The sequence below is a fragment of the Globicephala melas genome, chromosome 8 (assembly GCF_963455315.2).
Source record: "Globicephala melas chromosome 8, mGloMel1.2, whole genome shotgun sequence".
Lineage (NCBI taxonomy): Eukaryota > Metazoa > Chordata > Mammalia > Artiodactyla > Delphinidae > Globicephala > Globicephala melas.
In genome coordinates, this window is record NC_083321.1 from 23937094 (window position 1) to 23964204 (window position 27111).

The 27111-nt window shown below is 39.9% G+C and overlaps 1 protein-coding gene across 1 annotated transcript in view; it reads right to left on the bottom strand.

Annotated features, from left to right (window-relative positions):
• Window positions 1-15570: 15570 nt before the first annotated feature.
• The window catches only part of CAT (catalase), a 35919-nt gene continuing 24378 nt past the window's right edge, over window positions 15571-27111 (bottom strand). The window contains exons 10-13 of the mRNA XM_030864744.2: window positions 24839-24969; window positions 19859-19966; window positions 18274-18357; window positions 15571-17958 (exon numbers count right to left, since the gene is read on the bottom strand). Coding sequence (XP_030720604.1) covers window positions 17893-17958; window positions 18274-18357; window positions 19859-19966; window positions 24839-24969 — 389 coding nt within the window. The 3' untranslated portion in view covers window positions 15571-17892. The remainder of the gene's footprint in view (window positions 17959-18273; window positions 18358-19858; window positions 19967-24838; window positions 24970-27111) is intronic.

The following is a 27111-nucleotide window of genomic DNA, read 5'->3' on the forward strand; positions in this document are numbered from 1 at the left end:
CCTCCATCTTAGAGTTTCACGTCAAAAGTAACTTGTTTTTAAAAAATGTGAGTGACTGTAAAATAGTCTATTTTTTAGATTCATGTGTTTTCCAGGTGGATACAGTTTGTAAACAATGTGAATAAAATATTTAACATGTTACACTGTCTCCATATTGTCCAATTTAGCAAGGCCAACTCAACAAACATTGACAACCTATAAAACCTTTGATGACCCTTCCACTTCCTAGCATTTAGGAGATGGAGAGTCCCAGAGAGCCCCAAAAGATGCAAGGAATATATGAAGTGATCCTCCACACCACCTTTCTATCCTAAGCCAGAGGTCCCCTCACAAGATGGAAGCCATGGTCCAGTGGGTCCTACAGCTATGTTTTTGTTTTTTTGCTTGTGTTTTGAGGTTTTGTTTTGTTTCTTATTTTGAATTAGTTGCCTTATTTAAAAATCAGGAGATTTACAGACAAATCCGGATTACCAATTTCTTTTTGAAAATCCCATCTGGTACCACTAGTTTCTCAGTGCCTGTCACAGTAATTTCCTGGACCTGTGTGGAAGAGCATTTGGTCACCACTTCATGCTGTCTCACACGCTGAACTTTGTTCTTGCACTGTTGTGGTTGGTTTGAGGGTTTTCTTTGTTGTTTTCTTTTTAATACAATTTTTAAAGGTTACACTCCATTTACAGTTATTACAAACTATTGGCTATATTCCCCATACTGTACAGTACATCCTTGTGGCCTATTTTACACCCAATAGTGTGTGCCTTCCCCTCCCCCATCCCTACCTTGCCCCTCTCCAACCAGCAACCACCAGTTTGTTCTCCACATCTCTGAGTCTGCTTCTTTTTAGTTATATTCACCAGTTGGTTGTGTTTTTTAGATTCCACATATAAGGATATCATACAGTATTTGTTGTTCTCTGACTTATTTCACTAAGGATAATTACCTCCAAGTCCATTCACATGGCGGCTAATGGCAAAATTTCATTCTCTTTTATGGCTGAGCAATATTCCATTGTATATATGTACCACATATTCTTTATCCATTCATCTGTCGATGGACACTTAGGTGGCTTCCATATCTTGGCAATTGTAAATAATGCTTCTTTGAACACTGCAGTGTATGTATCTTTTTTTTAACATTTTTATTGGAGTATAATTGCTTTATGATGTTGTGTTAGTTTCTGCTGTATAACAAAGTGAATCAGCTATATACATACATATATCCCCATATACCCTCCCTCTTGCATCTCCCTCCCACCCTCCTTATCCCACCCCTCTAGGCGGTCACAAAGCACCGAGCTGATCTCCCTGTGCTATGCGGCTGCTTCCTACTAGCTATCTATTTTACATTTGGTAGTGTATATATGTCCATGCCACTCTCTCACTTCATCCCAGCTTACCCTTCCCCCTACCCGTGTCCTCAAGTCCATTCTCTACGTCTGCGTTTTTATTCTTGTCCTGCCCCTAGGTTCCTCAGAACCATTTTTTTTTTTTTTAGATTCGATATATATGTGTTAGCATACAGTATTTTTTCTCTTTCTGACTTATTTCACTCGTATGATAGGATCTAAGTCCATCCACCTCACTATAAATAACTCAATTTCGTTTTTTATTTATGGCTGAGTAATATTCCCTTGTATATATGTGCTACAACTTCTTTATCCATTCATCTGTCAATGGATACTTAGGTTGCTTCCATGTCCTGGCTATTGTAAGTAGTGCTGCAATGAACATTGTGGTACATGACTCTTTTTGAATTATGATTTCCTCAGGGTATATGCCCAGTAGTGGGATTGCTGGGTCGTATGGTAGTTCTATTTTTAGTTTTGTAAGGAACCTCCATACTGTTCTCCATAGTAGCTGTATCAATTTACATTCCCACCAACAGTGCAAGAGGGTTCCCTTTTCTCCACACCCTCTCCAGCATTCACTGATCGTAGATTTTTTGATGCTGGCCATTCTGAATGGTGTGAAGTGATACCTCATTGTAGTTTTGATTTGCATTTCTCTAATGATTAGTGATGTTGAGCATCCTTTCATGTGTTTGTTGGCAATCTGTACATCTTCTTTGGAGAAATGTCTATTTAGGTCTTCTGCCCATTTTTGGATTGGCTTGGTTTATTTTTTTGATATTGAGCTGCATGTGCTGGTTGTATAATTTGGAGATTAATCCTTTGTCAGTTGCTTCATTTGCAAATATTTTCTCTCATTCTGAGGGTTGTCTTTTGGTCTTGTTTATGGTTTCCTTTGCTGTGCAAAAGCTTTTAAATTTCATTAGGTGCCATTTGTTTATTTTTGTTTTTATTTCCATTTCTCTAGGAGGTGGGTCAAAAAGGATCTTGCTGTGATTTATGTCATAGAGTGTTCTGCCTATGTTTTCCTCTAAAAGTTTGATAGTGTCTGGCCTTACATTTGGGTCTTTAATCCTTTTTTTTTTTTTTTTTGCAGTACGCGGGCCTCTCACTGTTGTGGTCTCTCCCGTTGCAGAGCACAGGCTCCGGACGCACAGGCTCAGCGGCCATGGCTCACGGGCCCAGCCACTCCGCAGCATGTAGGATCTTCCAGGACGGGGGCACGAACCCGCGTTCCCTGCATCAGCAGGCGGACCCTCCACCACTGCACCACCAGGGAAGCCCCCTTAATCCATTTTGAGTTTATTTTTGTGTATGGTGTTAGGGAGTGGTCTAATTTCATTCCTTTATGTGTAGCTGTCCAGTTTTCCCAGCACCACTTATTGAAGAGGATGTCTTTTCTCCATTGTATACTCTTGCCTTCTTTATCAAAGATAAGGTGGCCATACGTACATGGGTTTATCTCTGGGCTTTCTATCTTGTTCCAATGAGTTATATTTCTGTTTTTGTGCCAGTACCATACTGTCTTGATCACTGTAGCTTTGTAGTATAGTCTGAAGTCAGGGTGCCTGATTCCTCCAGCTCCGTTATTCTTTCTCAAGATCACTTTGGCTATTCACAGTGTTTTGTGTTTCCACACAAATTGTGAAATTTTTGTTCTAGTTCTGTGAAAACTGAAATTTGTAGTTTGATAGGGATTGCATTGAATCTGTAGACTGCTTTGGGTAGTATAGTCATTTTTCACAATGTTGATTCTTCCAATCCAAGAATATGGTTTATCTCTCCATCTGTTTGTATCATCTTTAATTTCTTTCATCAGTGTCTTATAGTTTTCTGCATACAGGTTTTTTTCTCCTTAGGTAAGTCTATTCCTAGGTATTTTATTTTTTTTGTTGCAATGGTAAATGGGAGTGTTTCCTTAATTTCTCTTTCAGATTTTCATCATTAGTGTATAGGAATGCAAGAGATTTCTGTACATTAATTTTGTATCCTGCTACTCTACCAAATTCATTGATTAGCTCTACTAGTTTTCTGGTAGCATCTTTAGGATTGTCTATGTATAGTATCATGTCATCTGCAAACAGTGACAATTTTATTTCTTCTTTTCCGTGTGTATTCCTTTTATTTCTTTTTCTTCTCTGATTGCTGTGGCTAAAAGTTCCAAAACTATGTTGAATAATAGTGGTGAGAGTGGGCAACCTTGTCTTGTTCCTGATCTTAGAGGAAATAGTTTCAGTTTTTCACCATTGAGAATGATGTTTGCTGTGGGTTTGTCATATATGGCTTTTATTATGTTGAGATAGGTTCCCTCTATACCTACTTTCTGGAGAATTTTTATCATAATTGAGTGTTGAATTTTGTTGAAAGCTTTTTCTGCATTTATCGAGATTATCATATGGTTTTTATCCTTCAGTTTGTTAATATGGTGTATCACATTGATTGATTTGCATATATTGAAGAATCCTTGCATTCCTGGGATAAACCCGACTTGATCATGGTGTTTGATCCTTTTAATGTGCTGTTGGATTCTGTTTGTTAGTATTTTGTTGAGGATTTTTGCATCTATGGTCATCAGTAATATTGGCCTGCAGTTTTCTTTTTTTGTGACATCTTTGTCTGGTTTTGGTATCAGGGTGATGGTGGCCTCATAGAATGAGTTTTGGAGTGTTCCTCCCTCTGCTATATTTTGGAAGAGTTTGAGAAGGATCAGTGTTAGCTTTTCTCTAAATGTTTGATAGAATTCACCTGTGAAGCTACCTGGTCCTGGGCTTTTGTTTGTTGAAAGATTTTTAATCACAGTTTCAATTTCAGTGCTTGTGTTTGGTCTGTTTATATTTTCTATTTCTTCCTGGTTCAGTCTCGGAAGGTTGTACTTTTCTAAGAATTTGTCCATTTCTTCCAGGTTGTCCATATTATTGACATAGAGTTGCTTGTAATAATCTCTCATGATCCTTAGTATTTCTGCAGTGTCAGTTGTTACTTCTCCTTTTTCATTTCTAATTCTGTTGATTTGAGTCTTCTCCCTTTTTTTCTTGATGAGTCTGGCTAATGATTTATCAATTTTGTTTATCTTCTCAAAGAACCAGCTTTTAGTTTTATTGATCTTTGCTATTGTTTCCTCCATTTCTTTTTCATTTTTTTCTGATCTTATCTTTATGATTTCTTTCCTTCTGCTAACTTTGGGAATTTTTTGTTCTTCTTTCTCTAATTGCTTTAGGTGTAAGGTTAGGTTGTTTATTTGAGATGTTTCTAGTTTCTTGAGACAGGATTATATTGCTATAAATTTCCCTCTTAGAACTGCTTTTGCTGCATCCCATAGGTTTTGTGTCATCGTGTTTTCATTGTCATTTCTTTCTAGGTATTTTTTGATTTCATCTTTAATTTCTTCGGTGATCTCTTTGTTATTTAATATGTGTAGTTTAGCTTCCATGTGTTTGTATTTTTTACAGTTTTTTTTCCTGTAATTGATATCTAGTCTCATAGCGTTGTGGTCGGAAAAGATACTTGATACCATTTCAATTTTCTTAAATTTACCAAGGCTCGATTTGTGACCCAAGATATGGTCTATCCTTGAGAATGTTCCATGTGCACTTGAAAGTGTATTCTGCTGTTTTTGGATGGGATGTCCTATATATATCAATTAAGTCCATCTTGTTTAATGTGTCATCTAAAGCTTGTGTTTCCTTATTTATTTTCATTTTGGATGATTTGTCTATTGGTGAAAGTGGGGTGTTAAAGTCCCCTACTACAATTGTGTTACTGTCGATTTCCCCTTTTATGGCTGTTAGCATTTGCCTTATGTATTGAGGTGCTCCTGTGTTGGGTGCATAAATATTTTCAATTGTTATATCTTCTTCTTGGATTGATCCCTTGATCATTATGTAGTGCCCTTCTTTGTCTCTTGTAATAGTCTTTATTTTAATGTCTATTTTGTCTGATATAAGAATTGCTACTCCAGCTTTTTTTTTTAAACGTCTTTATTGGAGTATAATTGCTTTACAATGGTGTGTTAGTTTCTGCTTTATAACAAAGTGAATCAGTTATACATATACATATATCCCCATGTCTCTTCCCTCTTGCATCTCCCTCCCTATCCCACCCCTCTAGGTGGTCACAACTCCAGCTTTCTTTTGATTTCCATTTGCATAGAATAGCTTTTTCCGTCCCCTCCCTTTCAGTCTGTATGTGTCCCTAGGTCTGAAGTGGGTCTCTTGTAGACAGCATATATACAGGTCTTGTTTTTGTATCCTTTCAGCCAGTCTATGTCTTTTGGTTGGAGCATTTAATCCATTTATATTTAAGGTAATTATCAATATGTATGTAAGAAAATTACCATTTTCTTAATTGTTTTGGGTTTGTTTTTTTAGGTCTTTTCCTTCTCTTGTCTTTCCTGCCTAGAGAAGTTCCTTTAGCATTTGTTGTAAAGCTGGTTTGGTGGTGCTGAATTCTCTTAGCGTTTGCTTGTCTGAAAAGCTTTTGACTTCTCCATCGAATCTGAATGACATCTTTGCTGGGTAGAGTAATCTTGGTTGTAGGTTTTTCCCTTTCATCACTTTAAATATATCCTGCCACTCTCTTCTGGCTTGTAGAATTTCTGCTGAAAGATCAGCTGTTAACCTTATGGTTATTCCCTTGTATGTTATTTGTTCTTTTTCCCTTGCTGCTTTTAATATTTTTTCATTGAATTTAATTTTTGATAATTTGATTAATATGTGTCTTGGCATGTTTCTCCTTAGATTTATCCTGTATGGGACTCTCTGCGCTTCCTGGACTTGACTATTTCCTTTCCCATATTAGGGAAGTTTTCAACTATAATCTTTTCAAATATTTTCTCAGTCCCTTTCTTTTTCTCTTCTTCTTCTGGGACCCCTATAATTCGAATGTTGGTGCATTTAATGTTGTTCCAGAGGTCTCTGAGACTGTCCTCAATTCTTTTCATTCTTTTTTCTTTATTTTTCTCTGTGGTAGTTATTTCCACTATTTTATCTTCCAGGTCACTTAATCGTTCTTCTGCCTCAGTTATTCTGCTATTGATTCCTTCTAGAGAATTTTAAATTTCATTTATTGTGTTGTTCATTGTTTGTTTGCTCTTTAGTTCTTCTAGGTCCTTGTTTCTTGTATTTTCTCCATTCTATTTCCAAGATTTTGGATCATCTTTACTATCATTACTCTGGATTCTTTTTCAGGTAAACTGCCTATTTCCTCTTCGTTTGTTTGGTCTGGTGGGTTCTTACCTTGCTCCTTCATCTGCTGTGTGTTTCTCTGTCTTCTCATTTTGCTTAACTTACTGTGTTTGGGGTCTCCTTTTCATAGGCTGCAGGTTTGTAGTTTCTGTTGTTTTTGGTGTCTGCTCCCAGTGGCTAAGATTGTTTCAGTGGGTTATGTAGGCTTCCTGGTGGAGGGGACTAGTGCCTGTGTTCTGGTGGATGACGCTGGATGTTGTCTTTCTGGTATGCAGGACCGCGTCCAGTGGTGTGTTTTGGGCTGCCTGTGACCTTGTTATGATTTTAGGCAACATCCCTGCTAATGCGTGGGGTTGTGTTCCTGTCTTTCTAGTTGTTTGGCATAGGGTGTCCAACACTGTAGCTTGCTGGTCATTGAGTGGAGCTGGGTCTTAGTGTTGAGCTGGAAATCTCTGGGAGAGCTTTTGCTGTTTGATACTATGTGGAGCCAGAAGGTCTCTGGTGGACCAATGTCATGAACTTAGCTCTCCCACCTCAGAGGCACAGGCCTGACACCCTGCCAGAGCACCAAGACCCTGTCAACCACACAGCTCAGAAGAAAAGGGAGAAAAAAAGAAAAAGATAAAGGAAATAATAAAGTTATTAAAGTAAAAGTATTTTTTAAATTATTAAAAATAAAAAAATTAAAAGTAATAAAAAAAGAAAAAACAAAAACAACAAAAAACAGGCAGACAGACCCTAGGGCAAATGGTAAAAGCAAAGCTACACAGACAAAAATCACCTGAAGACGCATACACATACCCACTCAGAAAAAGAGAAAAAGGAAACATACATATATATACATATATATATACACATATAAAAATACATATATATACACATATAAAAATACATATATATATATACATATAAAAAGAGGTAGATTGCCTATTTCATCTTCATTTATTGGGTCTTGTAGGTTTTTACCTTGCTCCTTTGCCTGTAACATTTTTTTTTTTTTGTCGTTTCATTCTTTTTTTTTTTTTTTTTTTTTTTGATGGGTAGGGCTGTATTCCTGTCTTACTGGTTGTTTGGCCTGAGGCATCCAGCACTGGAGTTTGCAGGCAGTTGGATAAAGCTGGGTCTTGGTGCTGAGATTAGGACCTTCAGGAGGTCTCACTCCAATTAATATTCCCTGGGGTCTGAGGTTCTCTGTTAGTCCAGCGGTTTGGACTTGGAGCTCCCACCACAGGAGTGCAGGCTCGACCTCCAGCCTGGGAACCAAGATCCTGCAATCTGTGTGGTGTGGCACAAAAAAAAAAAAAAAAGGAAATAAATAAAGAAAGAAAAAGAGGAGCAGTACAATATCAAAGAAGAAAAAACAAAATAAAATTAGAAAGATAAAAAATATATTAGGAAAAATAAAAATATAATTGAAACAACTGCAACAAGGTAAAATAAAACCACAATAGAGAAAAGAAAAAAAAGGGGGGAGGGGTGCAGAGGGAACAAAAGGAGAGAACAATAACAAAGTATAAAGAATAAAATAAAATTAGAAAAATAAAGATTTATTAGGAAAAATAAAAATATAAATGAATCAACAACAATGTAAAACAGAACCCCAACGTAAAAGAGGGAAAAAAAAGCCTTGCAGGCAGAGTTTAGGTGGAAGGGGAACTTAGGCAGGGGTGGGGTTTAGGGTGGGGCGGGACCTAGGCGAGTGGGGGGTGACGTTTGAGCATGGGGCAGGGCCTCTGCTTAGGACCTGTGCAGAAGGGGAGGGGCAGCACGTGGAAAGGAGGTGCTCTGGAGTGTGGAGTTTGGAGGCGAGGCCCTGAGTGAGCGTGTGTGGTCGGGGTTAGGCCCATTGTGTTGGAGGGGGTCTCAGAGGGGGTCTCCAAGGGTAGAGATTGGGCCCTGGCCGGGGTGTGGGGTGGGGCCTGGGCTCTGCATGGCAGCAGGGAGGCTCCGAGGGCAGAGGATTAGGCCTGGGAGGCCAACTGGCTCCCCGGTGCCTAAGTGGACAGGGAAAGCCCTGGTCCTTTTCCCTTCTGTTCCTTCGTGCCCCTCCCCCACCGTCTCCCCCAGGGTCTCCCCCGTCCCTGCTGGACCCTAACTGTGGGTGGGTCCTGCTGGGTGTAGGAACTCCTCCCCTCCCCCAGCCACCCCTCAGGGATACGGTCCCGTAGGTCCGGCCTTTACTTTTGCTCCCCCTTCCCTCCCTCCCACTCCCTCAGGACCCGCGTGGCTGGAGGGGGCCTACGTGGGCAGAGCATCAGGCCCGGGATCTCAGCAGGTTCCTGGGGACCCAAGTGGGCAGGGGAAACCTGGCCGCACTCCCTTTTGATCCTCTGTCCTCCCAGTGGTCCCCAATCTCCCCCTTTGGGCGTGGAATCCCTTCCCCTCCCCAGCCGCCCTTCAGGGGCTCCATTCTCGTCCCACCTCCACTTCTCCTCCCCCTTCACTCCCCCCACGCCCCACGTCCTATGTGGTCATGGGGGTTCCTCCTGTCCCCTTAGGTGTCCGTGGTCCCCCACCGGTGCCTGGTAGGTGCCCCGCTTGTGAGGAGACGCGAATTCCGTGTCATCCTAGTATGCCACGTTGACTCCGCCCTCCACGTGTATCTTTTTGAATTACTGTTTTTGTTTTTTTCATATCTATATGTAGGAGTGGAATTGCTGGGTCACATGGTAGTTCTATTTTTCGTTATTTTGGGAAACTTCCATACTGTTTTCCACAGTGGCTGCACCAATCTACTTTCTGTTTGGGGTTTTCTGTTCTTGTTTTTCATGCATCCAGAATGCTTCTACATTTTGAAATGGGGACCCCTGTCCCGGCCAGGTGAAGAGGGAAGTACCATGTTGATGGACTGGATCAAAGCTCACAGTCCAGCTGAAAGAAGAGACTGTCCAGGAAACTGGAAATTAGCTAACAGGAGGGGAGCTGGGAGCTTTCAGGCAACGAGCTTGGCAGTGAAGAACCAGAACCAAGAATTTCCGGGGGATGGCAGGGACTGAGGTAGGGGCAGGGCAGGCAGCGGTGGACGGTAATGAGGAGTCACTCACTACCTAAGCGAAGCTGCCCCCGACCCAGAGAGGGCCATCAGGCGATTCAGAGAACAAAAAAATGAATCCCTCTGCTACTCAAAAAGTTTTCATTTTATAAAACCATTAAACTAGCATCATCTTTCTATGAGTTTCCAGGGCTGCCCAAGTCACCAAATGTGGTGGCTTAAAACAATGGAAATTCATTCTCTCACAATTCTGGAGGCTGAGTCTAAAATCAAGGTATTCCAGGGCCATGCTCCCTCCATAGGCTCTAGGGAAGAATCCTTCCTTGCTTCTTCTAGCTTCTGGAGGCTCCAGGTGTTCCTTAGCTTGTGGCTGTAAAATTCCAATCTCTGCCTCAATCGTCATATGAGCTGCCCCTCCTCCTCCCCTTTGGTCTCTTAGAAGCACACTGATCTTTGATCATCCCAGATGATCTCATCTGGAGACACTTGCAGAAAACTTTTTTCCAAATAAAGTCAACTTCACAGCTTCCTGAGGTTAGGACATGGACATATTCTTTTAGGGACCATCATTCAACCCACTATACTCTTTAAAATGTGAGTTTTACTTAAACATATAGTTTCATAATGCAATTCATTCAAGAGCAGAAAATACAAGGACAATTTAAAATAGCATACTTTAAGCAAACAATAACAAAGCAAAACAAAAATAAAAACAACAATGCAAAATTCACTTAACAGTCAATGAGAGAATAAGTATTTCCTTTGCAAAGAGTGTCATAGTCGAGCTTTCCACATGTGATTGATTAAAATTTTCAAAAACTCAAAAGTAGGGCTTCCATGGTGGCGCAGTGGTTGAGTCCGCCTGCCGATACGGGGACATGGGTTCGTGCCCCGGTCCGGGAAGATCCCACATGCCGCAGAGCGGCTGGGCCCATGAGCCATGGCCGCTGAGCCTGCGTGTCCGGAGCCTGTGCTCCGCAACGGGAGAGGCCACAACAGTGAGAGGCCCGCGTACCGCAAAAAAAAAAAAAAAAAAAAAAAGTGTACATAATTTTTTGAGTTCACCTCCACTAACCTTTCACATCTTTAAAACTCTGATAAGGATTTTAAAGCCTTCAATTTGTCTTATCAGATCACTGAAAATAGAATTTGGCCCTTTGCCTTTATCATGAACTAAGAGGCAAAGACATGGCCAAGCAGTTTGCCCATTGTTTTTCTTTCAGAATAGTAAGTGCTAAGAAATTCTTAAAACTCATTTCTGTAGCAGAGACTACAAATTAGAGTGATGCCCCTTTATATGGGAAAGGAAAAATTAATGTTTTTAAACTGAAATTCTACATTGAATTTGAAAGCAACAAGGTAATCTCTCAGTGTTTCTATAAGCCCAGACCAAGCCCTCATTTTAGAAGAATAGTAGATTTTAAAACACCAGGAGTCGATTTTTAGAGAGCGGTGTGCCAGAAGACGTGTGAAAACGCATTTTAAGAAGGTGAGGATGTGAGAAATGAAAAGACATGTCCACACAAAAACACGTACACAAATATTCATAGCAGCATTATTCACAATAGCCAAAAAAGTAGAAACAACCCAAACATCTACCAACTGATGAATGGGATCAATAAAAAAGCTTATTCATACAGTGGAATATTATTTGTCAATAAAAGGAAATGGAGTACTGATCCATGATACAACATGTAAGAATCTTGATAACATTATACTAAGTGAAAGAAGCCAGTCACAAAAGATCACATGTTGTATGATTTCATTTAAATAAAATGTGTAACGTAGGCAAATCTATAGACAGATTCGTGATGGCCGAGGTTTGCAGGGCAAGATTAAGTTGGGGGAATGATGAGTGCTGCTAATGGGTACAAGGTTTTTTGGGGGGTGACAGAGATGTTCTAAAATTTATTGTGGTGTTGATTGCACAACTCTGTGCCTATACTAAAAACCACTGAATTATACACTTTAAATGGGTGTATTTTATGGTATGTGAATTCTATCTCAAAAAAAAGCTGGGTTGTTTTTTTTTAAAAAAAGGTGCCAATGATCAAGTGTTTTAAACACTGCTAAGAGGCCAAGCAAGGTGAGTATGAGAATGGACCACTGGGCTTTGTGTGTGTGTGTGTGTGTGTGTGTGTGTGTGTGTGTGTGTGTGTGATGTGTGGTAAATTATACATAAAATTTACCACTTTAACCGTGTTTAAGTGTACAGTTCAGTGGCAAATACATTCATGCTGTTGTGCAACCATCACCACCATCCATCTCCATAATTTTTCATCTTCCCAAACTGAAACTCTGCACCCATTATATAGGAATTCCTCATTTCTCCCTCCTCCCACCCCTGGCCACCACCATTCTACCTTCTGTATTTGTGTATTTGACTATTCTAGGTACCTCATAGAAGTAGAATCATACCATAGTTGTCCTTCTGTGTCAGACTCATTTCACTTAGCATAATGTCTTCAAGGTTCATCCATGTTGTAGTGTGTGTCAAAATTTCCTTCCTTTTTAAGGCTTAATCATATTCCACTGTCTGGATATACATTTTGTTTATCTATTCATCCATCAATGGACCCTTAAGTTGTTTTCACCTTTTGGCCCTCGTGAATAATGCTACACAATGTACACATATCTCTTCAAGTGTCTGCTTCCACTCCTTTTGGGGATATACCCAGAAGTGGGATTGCTGGATGGAACCATTGGATTTTAGTGGCATGGAAGTCATTGGTGACCTTGGCAAGGGCAGTCTGCTTGTAGGTTCAAGAAAGGACAGAAGAGCGTGAAGATAGCAAGTAAAGGTAATTCTTATAAGATATTGGGGAGAAGAATAAAGGGGGCAAAGAACAAGAGAGGCCTATGAGATCAAGAGAGGATTCAGGGAGACTTACAAGAGCAAGTCATTCTGAGAAGAATGATACAGAATTCCAGAGCAGGCAGAAGGGCATGGACCAGCGCACGTATAGGGGGCTAACTTTCAATATGAACTGAACTCATCTGTGTCAACGGGAAGGAAAAAAGAGCATGTGGATGTCAGTGCTGGCAAGATGGAGGACTTCGGTGGAGGAAAAGATAAGGAAGTTATCCTATCCTTGATGAACTAGGAGCAGAGGGAGTAGGAGAGTTTACTGAGGAAGGAAAGTCAGATTTCCAGGCCTGCTGAGGGCCCACTTGAGATCATGGTCAAATTTGTAAAAGCCCACTTCGTAGGGCTGTGTTTTGCTCCTGCCACAGTCATTTCCAGTGTAAGAAATGAATAAGTGAGAGGCCTAGTTTACCAAGGCTGGGTTCTGGAGTAATTACAAAATCTAAACAGGGGAAGTAAGGACAAGAAGAGGGTGATGACCAAGGGAAGTTGCTAGTAGTGTTGAAGAACTGATGGGAGGGGAGGCCTATGGGAAATTAGGTTAATGTCCAGATATGTTCACACACACACACACACACACACACACAATTGGCTCTGTGGGTACAGTACACTGCCTCACCCTTTGACTTGGGCTTAACCATGTGACTTGCTTTGGCCAATGAAATGTTAGTGGGCATGATATGAACAAAGGCTTGAAAACGCACTTGTGCAATTTGAATTGCAATCCCGATTTCCTGAGAAAGGAAAAACAGGTTTCCTTTTCTTGCATTCTTGCACTTTTGCCATTATTATGAGCTAGCCATCACCATGGGTCCTGTGTATCTTAATGTCACTTAAAAGTAATATCATTAGATAGTAACTCCCAGGAAGTAAAACCCAAAAGGAATAGTTAACTTCATCAGTATTTATATTTGAAAATTACAAAATAGGTCTCCAGAGTAGAACTGGGGACACTTCCATGCAGATTTTTACATATGGAAACATGTTAGATACATGTAATTTAACTACCAGCTTATTTTTAGACTACAGAATAGAACAAGCAGAAAATCAGCTCAAAAACACTGTGTTTATAACCAATATTTAAATAAATAACCTCCTTCCCATCATCAAAGTATATTAATTTTTATGACTTTATCTTATATATTTAATAAAGAGATGTAACTATATAGTAAAGTTACTATATTGAAAGTATTCACCATTGGGTACAAATGGATAAATCTGTTTTCCATGTCTACAAATATAACAGTTTCCAGGCACATTCAAACACAGGAGGGATTTAAGCAGGAGAGTTTTGACAGGAGACTAAAGGAGTTTGAGCTAAAAGATTGAGAATTTGTATCTACTAGTGTCTAATGGTTTCCTGACGCTCAAGATCTGATTCCTAAGAGTAAGCACAAACTGGTTTTGAAGATCTGAGATGAAGGGAATAAGAATTTTCAAGGAAAACAAGTTTTCAATTAGCATTCAGAACTCATTTTTAAAGTGTTCCCCTTGAGTTTCAAGCACGATAGGCAAATACGGGTTAAAAACAAATGAAAAAATGAGGTTCTGAGCCCTATTTTAAAAATTCATAATCATAAGACTACAATGAATTCAGTAAAATTGCAGGATACAAAATTAATGTTCAGAAATCTGTCGCATTTCTATGCACTAACAACAAACTGTCAGAAAGAGAAATTAAGAAAACTATCCCATTTACAGCTGTATCAAAAAGAATAAAATACCTAGGAATAAATCTAACTAAGGAGACAAAAAGCCTGTGCTTAGAAAACTATAAGACACTGATGAAAGAAACTGAAGATAACACAAACAGGTGAAAAGATATACCATATTCATGAACTGGAAGAATTAATATTGTTAAAATGACCATACTACCCAAGGCAATCTATAAATTCAATGGAATCCCTATAAAATACCAATGGCGTTCTTCACAGAACTAGGACAGATAATTCTAAAATTTGTGTGGAAACACTAAAGACCCAAAATAGCCAAAACAATCTTGAGAAAGGACAAAGCTGGAAGCACCATGCTCCCTGATTTCAAACTATACTAAGAAGCTACAGTAATCAAAACAGTATATCACAAAAACAGACATATAGATCAATGGAACAGAACAGAAGCCCAGAAATGAACCCACACCTATCCAGGTAGTTAATATACAACAAAGGAGGTAAGAACATACAATGGGGAAAACACAGCCTCTTCAATAAATGGTGTTGGGAAAATTGGACAGCTACATGTCAAAGAATCAAACTGGACTACTCTCTCACACCATGCATAAAAATAAATTCAAAATGGATTAAAGAGTTAAATGTAAGACCTGAAAGCATAAAACTTCTAGAAGAAAACAGGCAGTAAGCTCTTTGGTATTGGTTTCAGTAATATTTTTTTCGATCTGTCTCCTCAGGCAAGGGAAACAAAAACAATAATAAATAAAATGAGACTACATCAAACTAAAAAGTTTTTGCACAGCTAAGGAAACTATCAACAAAACAAAAAGGCCCTACTCAATGGGAGAAGATATTTGTAAATGATCTATCTGATAAGCAGTTAATATCCAAAATATACAAAGAACTTACATAGCTCAATGTCAAAAAAACAAACAATTTGATTTAAAAATGAGCAGAGGACCTGAATAGACATTTTTCCAAAGAAGACATACAGATGGCAATCAGGCACATGAAAAAATGCTCAACATCACTAATTATCAGGGAAATTCAAATCCAAACCACAATGAGATACACTTGTCAGCATGGCTAATGTCAAAAAGACAACAAATAACAAGTGTTGGCAAGGATGTGGAGAAAAGGGAACCTTCGTGCAGTTGATGGGAATGCAAATTGGTGCAGCCACTATGGAAAACGGTATGGAGATTCCTCAAAACTTTTTAAAAAGATTACCATGTGATCCAGCAATTCCCCTCGTGTGTATTTATCTGAAGAAAATAAAAACACTAATTCAAAAAGATATATACACCCCTATGTTAACTGCAGCATTATTTACAATAGCCAAGATATGGAAACAACCTAAATGCCCATCAACAGATGAATGGATAAAAAGATGTGATATATAATGGAATATTACTCAATCATAAAAAAGAATAACATCTTGCCATCTGCAACAGCACAGATGGACCTAGAGGGTATTATGCTAAGTGAAATAAGTCAGACAGAGAAAGACAAATTCTGCACGATTTCATTTACATGTGGCATCTAAAAACCAAAACGAACAATCATAACAAATTTCCCAGAGGAGAGGGTGGTAGGGGGAGGAAAGAAACAGGTGAGGGAGATTAAGAGGTACAAACTTCCAGTTGCAAAATAAATGAGTCATAGGTATGAAATGTACAGTGTGGGGAATATAGTCAATAACTATGTAATATTGTTGTATGGTATTATACATATCATAATCAGACTTATAGTGGTGATCATTTTTAAATGTACAGAAATACTGAATCACTATGTTGTATAACAGGAACTAAAGTCGTGTTGTAGGTTATTTATACTTCATCAACAAACTCAGAAAAAGAGATCAGGAACTTCCCTGGTGGCACAGTGGTTAAGAATCCACCTGCCAATGCAGGGGATCTGGAAAGATCCCACATGCTGCAGAGCACCTAAGCCCGTGCGCCACAGCTACTGAGCCTTCGCTCTAGAGCCCGCGAGCCACAACTGCTGAGCCCGTGTGCCACAACTACTGAAGCCCACGCGCCTAGAGCCCACGCTCCACGACAAGAGAAGCCACGGCAATGAGGAGCCCGCACACAGCAACAAAGAGTAGTCCCCACTCGCCGCAACTAGAGAAAGCCCGCATGCAGCAACAAAGACCCAACGCAGCCAAAATTAATTAATTTTTTTAAAAAAAGAAAAAGAGATCAGATTTGTGGTTACTATCAGGTGGGGGTAGGGGAGAGGGGAACTGGAAAAATGCAGTCAAAAGGTACAAATTTCGGGCTTCCCTGGTGGCGCAGTGGTTGAGAGTCCGCCTGCCGATGCAGGGGATACAGGTTCGTGCCCCGGTCCGGGAGGATCCCACATGCCGCGGAGCGGCTGGGCCCATGAGCCATGGCTGCTGAGCCTGCGCGTCCGGAGTCTGTGCTCCGCAACGGGAGAGGCCACGACAGTGAGAGGCCTGCGTACCGCAAAAAAAAAAAAAGGTACAAATTTCTAGTTATAAGATAAATAAGTACTAGAGATGTCATGTACAATAAATATCATTAATGCTACTGTGTGTTACATATGAAAATTGTTAAGAGAGTAAATCCTAAGCGTTCTCATAACATGAAAAAAAAATTTTTTCCAGTTCTTTAATGTCGTACAGTATCTATATGAGATAATTAATGTTAACTAAACTTATTTTTTTTGTTTGGCCGCAACATGCAGCTTGCGGAATCTTAGCTCCCCAACCAGCGATCGAACCTGGGCCTCTGGCAGTGAGAGGACTGGGTCCTAAACACTGGACCACCAGGGCATTCCCATTAACTAAACTTATTGTGATAATCATTTCATGATGTATGTGAGTCAAATTTATACAGTGCTATATGCCAATTATATATCAATAAAACTGGGAAGAAAAAAAGGAAAAATTTTTTTTAATTAAAACTCATAATTAGATAAAGAAGTGAGCTAATGAACAAGAGATCTAAGCAATTTTCAAAGCTGGGAAATTTGCTGTTTTTCCAATAGAATAAAGTTCTGGTCCCCTGTATCTCAGAGGCTATGTCTAAAGGCTACTGGTTTAAACAAATAACATACTACCCTCGTGAGGTTGATATTTTCAATTATACGGGTAAGTATCTGATAACAGATGACACTCAGATTCAGAGTCTTGAGACATTCCAAGTTATATATGGAGCCTAAAGAAACCAAATACCAGTCTTCTATTTTTATTTACAGATTATTTTATTGTAAAAAGATAAGTAATTACACATCAGCCTGTTGCAAAATCAATACTATATTAGCATAAATGTAATTCCAAGTTTTAAAAACTCTGATCAGTTCCAAGCAGGAATAAACATTAAGCCATGATGGTACTGAAGTTATTTTCAAAAGACACCAAATTGTGCTTCCTATAAGGAACTTAGAAAAATTTAAATTTCTGAGTGGATTATCTTTATCTTTTCTTCTTATATAATTACAGCCATATTTTTATATAACAGGCCATGAGATGATATGTAAACATATTAATTTCACCAAGATTTTTTCTTATCAAATAAAATCGTATTTCTGTTAGAAACTTTCATTCTAGTCATTTTAAGTAAATAATCAGCTGTCAAAAGCAAATACACGTTTCTTTCAAATGATTGTTAAGCGCTAACGTTCATTTACCCCTAGGAAGATAGCATTAAAAGCCATTATTACGTTATTTGCTATAGAAACCTGGGATTATCATTTTACAGACATAAACTTGCATCTGTATGTCTGGCGCAGGAGAATCTTCCATCCAGCGATGAGTGGGCATGTGTGTCAGCATTATGCTTTGCTTCATAGGGAACGGACGACCCTCACAGATTAGCTTTCTCCCTTGCAGCCAAGTGAGACCCAGGATTTACATAGGTGTGAATCGCGCTCTGTTTCGAAAGACCAAGACCAGCAGGTTACTTAACTCACTTGGGCAGCAACTCAGTATTTATCTTAGCTTTAATCTGTGCTCATATGAAAATAAGCATTCAGAATTTGTTCACCTTCGACTGTCTTATACGGCCCAGGGCTAAAACAAGGAGCATGTGCTTTCCAGGTGAGTTCTTTATATCTCAAATGAGATTCTGAACAGCTGCTTAAGAAACGGAATAGCTGTCCCTGAGGAGAATCATCATAAAAGGAAACCCAACTACGCCCATCCACGACACACCCCCTCTGCCACAGCCAGGATGCTCTGGGCTCACCTTAGGCTTCTCAACGTTGTATTTATCCAAAAGAGCCTGGATGCGGGCCCCATAGTCAGGATGGACATCGCTGAAGTTCTTAACCTGTAACCAGGTGAAAATAATGTAAACATTAGCCTAGCCCTCACTACACCAGTCCCCAGAGTCCGCCTCACAGGGTCGACTCCAGAGGGGAGGACGGACGCTTCCACGGGAGGCAGAACCACACAGCATTTACCAACACGGAGGAAGGCTTGCGTCCTGGACATATACTGGCTGAGCAACCTTGCCTGAGTCACTCATCTGAGCTTCAGTACCCACTCCTCATGAAATCAGTGAGATAACTAAAGCTACCTCATACAGTTCATATCCGCTCCCCAGAAAAATAAGTGGGATGATTAAATCTACCTCGTAGAGTACCGTGAGGAAAACGCGCTATGAGGCGAGCTCCATTTACAGCAGGTAAAGAGCTGACCTCGGAGGAACGCAAAAAGTTACAGCGATTTGCATTAAGCAACAGGCCCAGACACTGCCTGAATTTAAAGTGAGATGTACAAACACTGGCCCCTGCTGGGCACCTAAGCATACTTCAAGCAGGAATTCCTGACCGCGGGCTGATCCTGAGGTGGGGCATCAAGAACCCACAGGGGGCCTTGCAGCTTCAGCATACGTGAGAGGAGAAGGCCAAGGGGTCAAGCCCAGTTCTCTACTTACAAACGGTCTTATTCATTCTTATCAGTGAGATGAGAAAATACCCACCCCACCTATCTCACAGAGCGACTGTCAGGCTCTCTGCCCAGACAGCAAGAACTATTAGCGCCCAGGGACTTAAAGGGTTATCTTTCATACACGCCCTGGTGAAACACAGTTATAGAACCTTGCCTGCAGATAGAGCACCCAGCCTGCTGGTACATATCTCCGGGCCTTAGAACACATCCCAGACAGCTGCCCCCGTGAACAGAGAAGCGGCAACCAAGAGACAAAGAAATAGCCGGGGTTCCTAAATCTGCAAGAGGCTAACTCCCCTGCGGCAGGCCGGGAGACCACAGCAGAGCACACAACACAACGAGCGACCATCAGGAATACCCTGGTGCCTCAGCTCAAAAGTTCAGCCTGAGTCTTTGGAAGCAGCTCAGTTCTGACCCCAGAAAACGTGCAAGTTTCTAGTTTCTTCCGAAGGAGGGTCAGGCATCATAACATCAAGTAGTCAGGCTGACTTCAAATCACAAAAATGTAATCTGTATTTCGTATCACCTGAAGTCTAAGCAAAATTGTGACAGGACCCACATTTTGACATTGGACATTACTCTCTTACACAGAACTTGGCTGCGGTCAGACTGAACAGCATAGGAGACCACCCTAAACTCAACTAAATTATTATACACTGGACAAAGAGCTAAGGATCAATGGATATGGCATATATACTGGAGGTAAAACACAGAGAGAAAAGAATCAGAGGTTGATTGGGGATTCATACTAGTTTTTTTAAGAGTGCTTAGCTCAAGTGAAATAGAAATGACACTTCCATGGAAGGGTTTTCTCACACAGCTGCACTCTCTTCTCCTGCCAGCAGGTGTCACCCTTCGGCTTACAAAGTATCACTCACCGCTTTCTTCTGGATAAAGAGTTGTGCATCTTTCAGATGGCCCGCTATGTTCTCACACAGGCGTTTCCTCTGCTCCTCATTCAGTACGTTCAAATAGAAAGCCCGCACCTGCTCATTGAAAATAGAGTGCAGGGAATCAAATAACCACTTGAGCACCAACAAAACTCACCCAAACACCACTTTTGAAATGAAGATGCAAGATTTCTCATTGGTATAAGAATGAAAAAAGGTTTTAGAATTTAAGAATAATTTAAAATTATAGTTGAAACTGTCACGTGTTGAGTTCCTCACTTTTTATTTTATTTTAAGCAAAACAGGAAGATAATAGCTCATAACTTCTTTTTAATAATGTCCTTTGCAGTCACTGCTTATAAATCTCTTATAAATAGAAGGCAGTGTTACCTACAATTAAAAATGCCACCACACCTTAATACTGACAAGTGCAGAATGTGCAAACCGTCATTAAATGTAAGCTTAACGCAATACAACCTTTGTTCAATTCACCCAGAACCAAAGGGGAGGAAAACACCCTAATTTATTAATTAGGTCTTTAGTTATCCAGAAGCCAAGATTTCTTGGAGAAAACAGATGTTAATAGTGATATTTTGCTTAGATTATTGGGTTTAACCTCTAAAATGACTATCAAGAAGTTAAAATAAAAAGTAAGAGCTTAGTATTAAGTATATGAGTCCTAACAGCCTCTGCTCATTTCTGAAATTAACCATTTCTAAGTTATGGCTATGATTCTATTCTACATTTCTTTCATTCACTCATTGAGCAAATACTTATTTCTCATGTACCTATAACGCACCAGGCACTACTCTATGTACTGTTCTACTAATGTTTATAAAGTCCAAAAATAACCAGTTATCCAAAGTAGCAAATTCATAAAATATCAAATATTCATAATTTTTCTGTTATCAAATATCAGAATATAATAATATTTCTTAAAATCTGAGCAAAGTCTAAATATAAGGGACTTCCCTGGTGGCGCAGTGGTTAAGAATCCGCCTGCCAAGGCAGGGGACACGAGTTCAAGCCCTGGTCTGGGAAGATCCCACATGCCGCAGAGCAACTAAGCCCGTGCGCCAAAACTACTGAGCCTGCGCTCTAGAGCCCACAAGCCACAACTACTGAAGCCCGCAAGCCACAACTACTGAAGCCCATGCACCTAAAGCCCATGCTCCGCAACAAGAGAAGCCACTGCAATAAGAAGTCTGCGCACCACAGCGAAGTGTGGCCCCCGCTCGCTGCAACTAGAGAAATGAGACGGGGTCTTCTCATTGTGGTGGCTTCTCTCATTACAGAGCATAGGTTCTAGGTGCTTTACCCACTCCAACACTTTTACCACAGACCTTTAAGAGCAGGACCAAATTCCTCTAAAAGGAAAAGTGACATTTTTACTAGTCTATACAAAGTTAGAGAATGATTTTTTTCTTTTTAAGTGTAACATGTCTACAGTAAAGGGTACTAAACATAAGTGTGAAGTTCAATGATTTTTCAGTGGACACAAATGTGTCACAACCACCCAGATCAAGACAGAACATCGCTCACACCCCAGAAATCCCCCTACCATACTCCCCCACCCAGTCATTATCCCCTTTCTCCAACTGCCTCCCCAAGGGTGAATTTTTTTGACTTCTAATATTATAAACGTTTTTTACTTCTCTTTCAAATGTACACAAATGGAATCATACAGTCTATATTCTTGTTCTTTTGCTCAATGTCATGTTTGTAAGGTTCATCTATGGTAATGTTTGTTGGAATACTTCTTTAATTTTCATTGCTGTACACTGTGGGAATATACTACGGTTTATTTATCCAAGCTTTTGATGAACATTGATGAACATTGGGTAATATGAATAAACAGTGCTGTACATGTCTTCTGCTGCTCATATGTACACATTTCTATTAAGAATCTATGTAAGAAAAAAAAAAAGAATCTATGTAAGAGTGCACTTACTAGGTCAAAAGACACGTACATGTTTAGCTTCAGTGGATATTGACAAACAGTTCTCCAGAACACCTGAACCAATCTACACTCAGGTAAGAGTTAGAGTTGTTTCTCATTCTCACAATACCTGGTACACAGTCTTTTTCAGTCTAGTCATTCTGGTGTGTATGTAGTGGTATCTCCTTTTAGTTTTATTTTGCATATCCCCGATGACTAGTGAGATAAACTACTCTGTGTGTTTTTCAGTCATTTGGATATTTTCTTTTGTGAAGTGCCTGTTCAAGTCTTTTGCCCATTTTTCTATTCATTTGTCTGTCGTTTTCTTATTGCTCTGCAGGAGTTCTTTACATGTACTGTATATGAGTTGTTTGTTAGTTAGAGGAACCGCAAATATATTTTCCCACTCTGTGGTTTGCCTTCTCAATCTCTAATTGGTTTCTTATAACAAAGAGAAGTTCTTTTGCTCTCTCTTCATGACTGAGTCTTGATAACATCTACTGCTCTATCCGCCAATTCAGTAATCTTCTCTTCGGCCATATTTAATCTCCTTTTAAGCTCATTTACTAAATGCTTAACTTTAGTTGTTGCATTTTCCAGTTCAGTATGTCCATTCAATTCTTTTTCATTTTAATTTTATTTTATTTTATTGGCCGCATTGCACAGCATGCAGGATCTTAGTTCCCCAACTTGGGATGGAACCTGTGCCCCCTGAGTGGAAGCACAAAGTCTTAACCACTGGACCGCCAGAGAAGTCCCCTCCATTCTTTTTTGACAGATTCAACTTCTCTTATTAAATTCTCCATGTTGTCAACTGTTTTCTGTTTTCCTGAACATATTATTTGCAGTTATTTTAAAACCTATATCTGACAATTCCACTATCTGGATCTTCAGTAGGTTTGTTTCTATTGCCAGTTGTTTTTTTTTTTATCCCCCTCTTGCTTTTCAGATATAAGGTCTTATGTGTTGGGTATGCCTGATAATTTATTACTGAATGCTGGGCATTTGCATATGAAAAAATACAGAGATAATTTGAGGCTCTATTTTCCTCCAAAGCCTTATGTTTGCTTCTGGAAGAGAGGCTGGAGGGAGATCATCTTAATCCAGTCTGAGACTGGACTGGTATAAAACTGAGTCTCATTTTTTGTAAAGGCAAGTTGATTTCACGTTTGCCCTTATTTCTAGGATGGCCCTTCCGGGATCCAACTGAGTGCCTGTGATGTTAACTAGAGGCCCTCTTCCTTAGCAGGTCCTGAACTCCAATTTTTATTCCCTCCAGACCCATGAAAACGCTGTAAACTCTGCTCAGCATGTTGGCCAATACTTACAAAGTAATAAATGCCTCATGAGAAAAGAAGAGCAAATATCAAGCTCATATCTCTGCACTTCTTTTCTGTTCAAAATCTTGGCCCCTCAAATTCTTGCTGCTTTTATAGCTCTCCACAGCCTTTTTGTATCTTATCTAGCTTTCCAATGTTCTCCATGAGAGGATAGGTATGACACAAGCTTGTCTGTCATAAGCCAGAAGCATGAGTCCAAGTGAATCATTTTTAAGAGTATAAACCTGGATCTTCCTATTTATATTCCATGTGACTCTTATAGTTACAGGATTATGCTATGAAGCTATAAACAGAATCTTGAGTTCTATATAGTGATAAGAAAATCTCTCAAAATAAGAATGATCATATAGTAAATTTTAATGTGTGAGCAACAGCCTCATTATCTAAATTAATTTTTACAGAGGTTGTATTAGCTAGCTTAACACTGGAATAGACTTCAGGTAGGTAAAATTTTATGAGAAGCAGGAATTGTATTGTAATATATTGATACTTGGTAACCTACATCACCAAGAATAAGGCAGTTACTATAAAAGGCTTTTAGGAGACATTTAATTTCATCTAAAAATGGTTTATAAGGTACAATAAAGTAATTTCTTTTTTATATACATGTATACACGTAAGTGCCTTTCAAATAACGGTATCTTCATAGTGAATTAATTTATGTATTTAAGTATATTTTACTGGGAACACACATTTACAAATTGAAAAGCTAGAATAGGTCCCATTCTAATTTAAATATTGTTTAACACCAACTACCCAAGCAGAGATCTAAGACAACTATACTTTTTAACTTTATCCTTTTCTTACGTGTGGTATAAGTTGCACTGGGCACATTAATGAGGTGGCTGCTCTTCAGAGTCAAAGGGCCTCTTCCATGGCATCTACTAAAAGAACAGCCCCCAAGCAGCCACAGGTGATTAGAAAGAGGGTGGGCACTTGACCCCGGGCAGTTAACTAGAGGCTGGCCAAAGGCCAATGATGCAACCCACAGTGAAAACATTAGTCCATTCAATCCAATTTCCTCTCTCCAGAATCTGACTGTAGAAGTATTGAGAGAAGGAGTAAAAAAGGACCAAAAAAAAAAAAAAGTAATACATGGAGAAAGAAGCCATAAAGAAGAGTTAGGCCATGGTCATAGCAAAACCACAGCAATGTTAAAACACAAGCTATGAGGCAAAGAGGAGAAAAATAGGGAAGGACATGGTAAGAATGAGTAATTGGTATTGGAGAGCAACAGCAGACAGATGGAGAGTAGCTGAGTCACATGAATGGGGTGCCGTGCAGTGGAAACACCCACACCTTTGCTACTGGGCCTCCTAGTGCTATTTTGAATCCAGTTCTAGTCCCTTAAATCTGGACTGCCCTTCTCAGATTCTTAGATTCAGCTGTACTTAAGCTTTACTTGCCCATTTCTTAGATTTCCACGAGATCACTGCTTCCCCAACGGCTCCCACTTACATCCCGTCAATAAAATTTGGAGGAATTGAAATGAGTCTCCATACCTTGGACTAAAAGGGCATAGTAACACAACTCTTCAACTCCATTTAATACAGGCACTGACTTATGAATAGAGATGTTGTCCCTGAATTCAAGTTAAGACATATTAGACACTTTAAACGGGGGAATATATGCAGGCATTGACAAGGAGACTAACCAAGCAACTCGCACAGCAGACAAAGGAGCCATTACCTGAGTGACATTATCATCGCTGGCACTGTTGAAGCGCTGCACATCCCCAGAACAGTGGGTCCTGTGTTCCAGGGCAGAAAGCTGCTGCTCCGGAGCACCAAAGCTGTTGGGGTAATAATTTGGAGCTCCACCTTTAACAGAAAACCACACAGACTCACTCGGGGAGATGAAACATGAAGGAAGTCTACAAACAGCCAACAAAATAAGAAATAAATTCAAGTGACAATTATATTTATACATACGTGTATACACACACATACACATGCCATGCACATATCATTTTTAACACCCCATATTTAGCTACAGGCAGTACTTGGGTTCTTAGAGAATATGCCATCTGCCAAACGCTTGCGATGGCTGTCTCACTCTGCGTCTTAATGAAGAGATCTCAAATTCCCTTTGAACACTTCAGACGGCCTCATCTCTACAATCTCCTGATGCCTTCCGGTACGAATATATTTATATGAGCTTGGTTTGGTCCCCATAGAAGAAGAGACTCAAAGACATATTTCAGGTTGGAGGGTTTCATTGGGGCTTGGGCTCAGTTCAAAAACAGAATCACAGGGCTTCCCTGGTGGCGCAGTGGTTGAGAGTACGCCTGCCGATGCAGGGGACGCGGGTTCATGCTCCGGTCCGGGAAGATCCCACATGCCACGGCGTGGCTAGGCCCGTGAGCCATGGCCGCTGAGCCTGCGTGGCCGGAGCCTGTGCTCCGCAACGAGAGAGGTCACAACAGTGAGAGGCCCATGTAACGCAAAAAAAAAAAACAAAACAAAACAAAAAAAACAGAATCACAGAATTCTTGGGAGCAACTCAAAGTTCTAGCTCTGCTCCAGCTCTGCTCCTTCAATCGCCAGACAAATGAACGGAGCCCTGAGATGTTCACTGAGTGCTGCAGGGTGATGTGGTGGTCAGTGGTGGATCCGGGATCTGGGATTTTTGTCCTCTCCATTCCAGCACGTACTACACTCCTATCACAGGATTCTACTTCACTATTTCTTTCTTAATGGTGTTTTAAGATTCTCGGGATATCTATCCTTCCTATTGACCAAGACTTTATTCAGTTCTAGTTTCACTTTCACTTCTCTCTACAGATAAATTTTTTAAAATTTTTTCTAAAATTTTATATTTCTAGTATGTCAGCACTCATTCATCTGGAATTAGGAAAAATAATGACAATACGATCAAAACATTTATTAAGATTTCTGGAATAAGTTATGAGGCTCTTTTTTCCTTTTGGCATGTTCATTTTCCCAACTATACCCTGCTTTGGCTGATGTTAGCAGAAGCTTGCATTACCTGAGTACGTGCTGCCTAAACAGAAAGGATGGCCTGGAAGCACAGTAACAAACCAGTTACTTGAACAAACCAGTCAGGATTAGAATTTTACCCAGCTCACTGCCAGAATAGATTATTCTGGGTGGATAAGCAGGAGATGCCTGTACATCACATTGACGAAGGAGCCAAATGCATGTAGGAAGAGAGGGGGCACCCGACTACCATGGAGCCCAGTTATCCACCTAAGAAATTCATTCCAGCTCAGCCACGTCCATGCGAAAAGCAAAGTGCTCCAATAACGAGCCATCACAGTGGTTTTCTGCACTAAGAATTAGCTCTTTGAAATGTGCCAATTGAGTAATTTTAAAATTTGATTTCCAAATTATCTCTCACTTTACTCAAAGTCGCAGCTGTCTTCAAGTCATTGATTACTGGGAACAATTAAGCTCTTTCATCAAACTGCAAGGGCACAGCCCAAATGGTCTACTTTTAAAATTAGGCAAAAGGTGTGTCAAAGTAGTGTTTTTCATACATATGCCACTATAACAGTAAACGAGAATGGTAAACACAAAGCATTTACTTATTAATGACGTTCCAAAATATACATGAACTGCTCTGATACAGCCAGTCTCAATAATGAAAGGACCGAGGGAGATTAATGAAAAAAAATCACTTTAGAATAAAAACGCAGAAGACAGACACAGAAGTATCCGTTACTTTGGGCAATAACACGCTCCATACCTTTGTAAACCTCAAAGAGCAGAAATATGGCAACAACACAATACAATCATTCAGTGAGCATGTAAACTTGCTAAATACTTGGAAAAGGCTTAATGATAATGGTAACAAAATGCAAGGCACAAAGCTATATATACAAACTAATCTTAAATGTGTAACAAGTATTCACAGAAAAGACTGGAAAGAAATACAGCAAAATGCAACAGTTCTGGCCTTTGGATACTGTGACTATATATGGGTTTTTCTTCTTTCTTCTC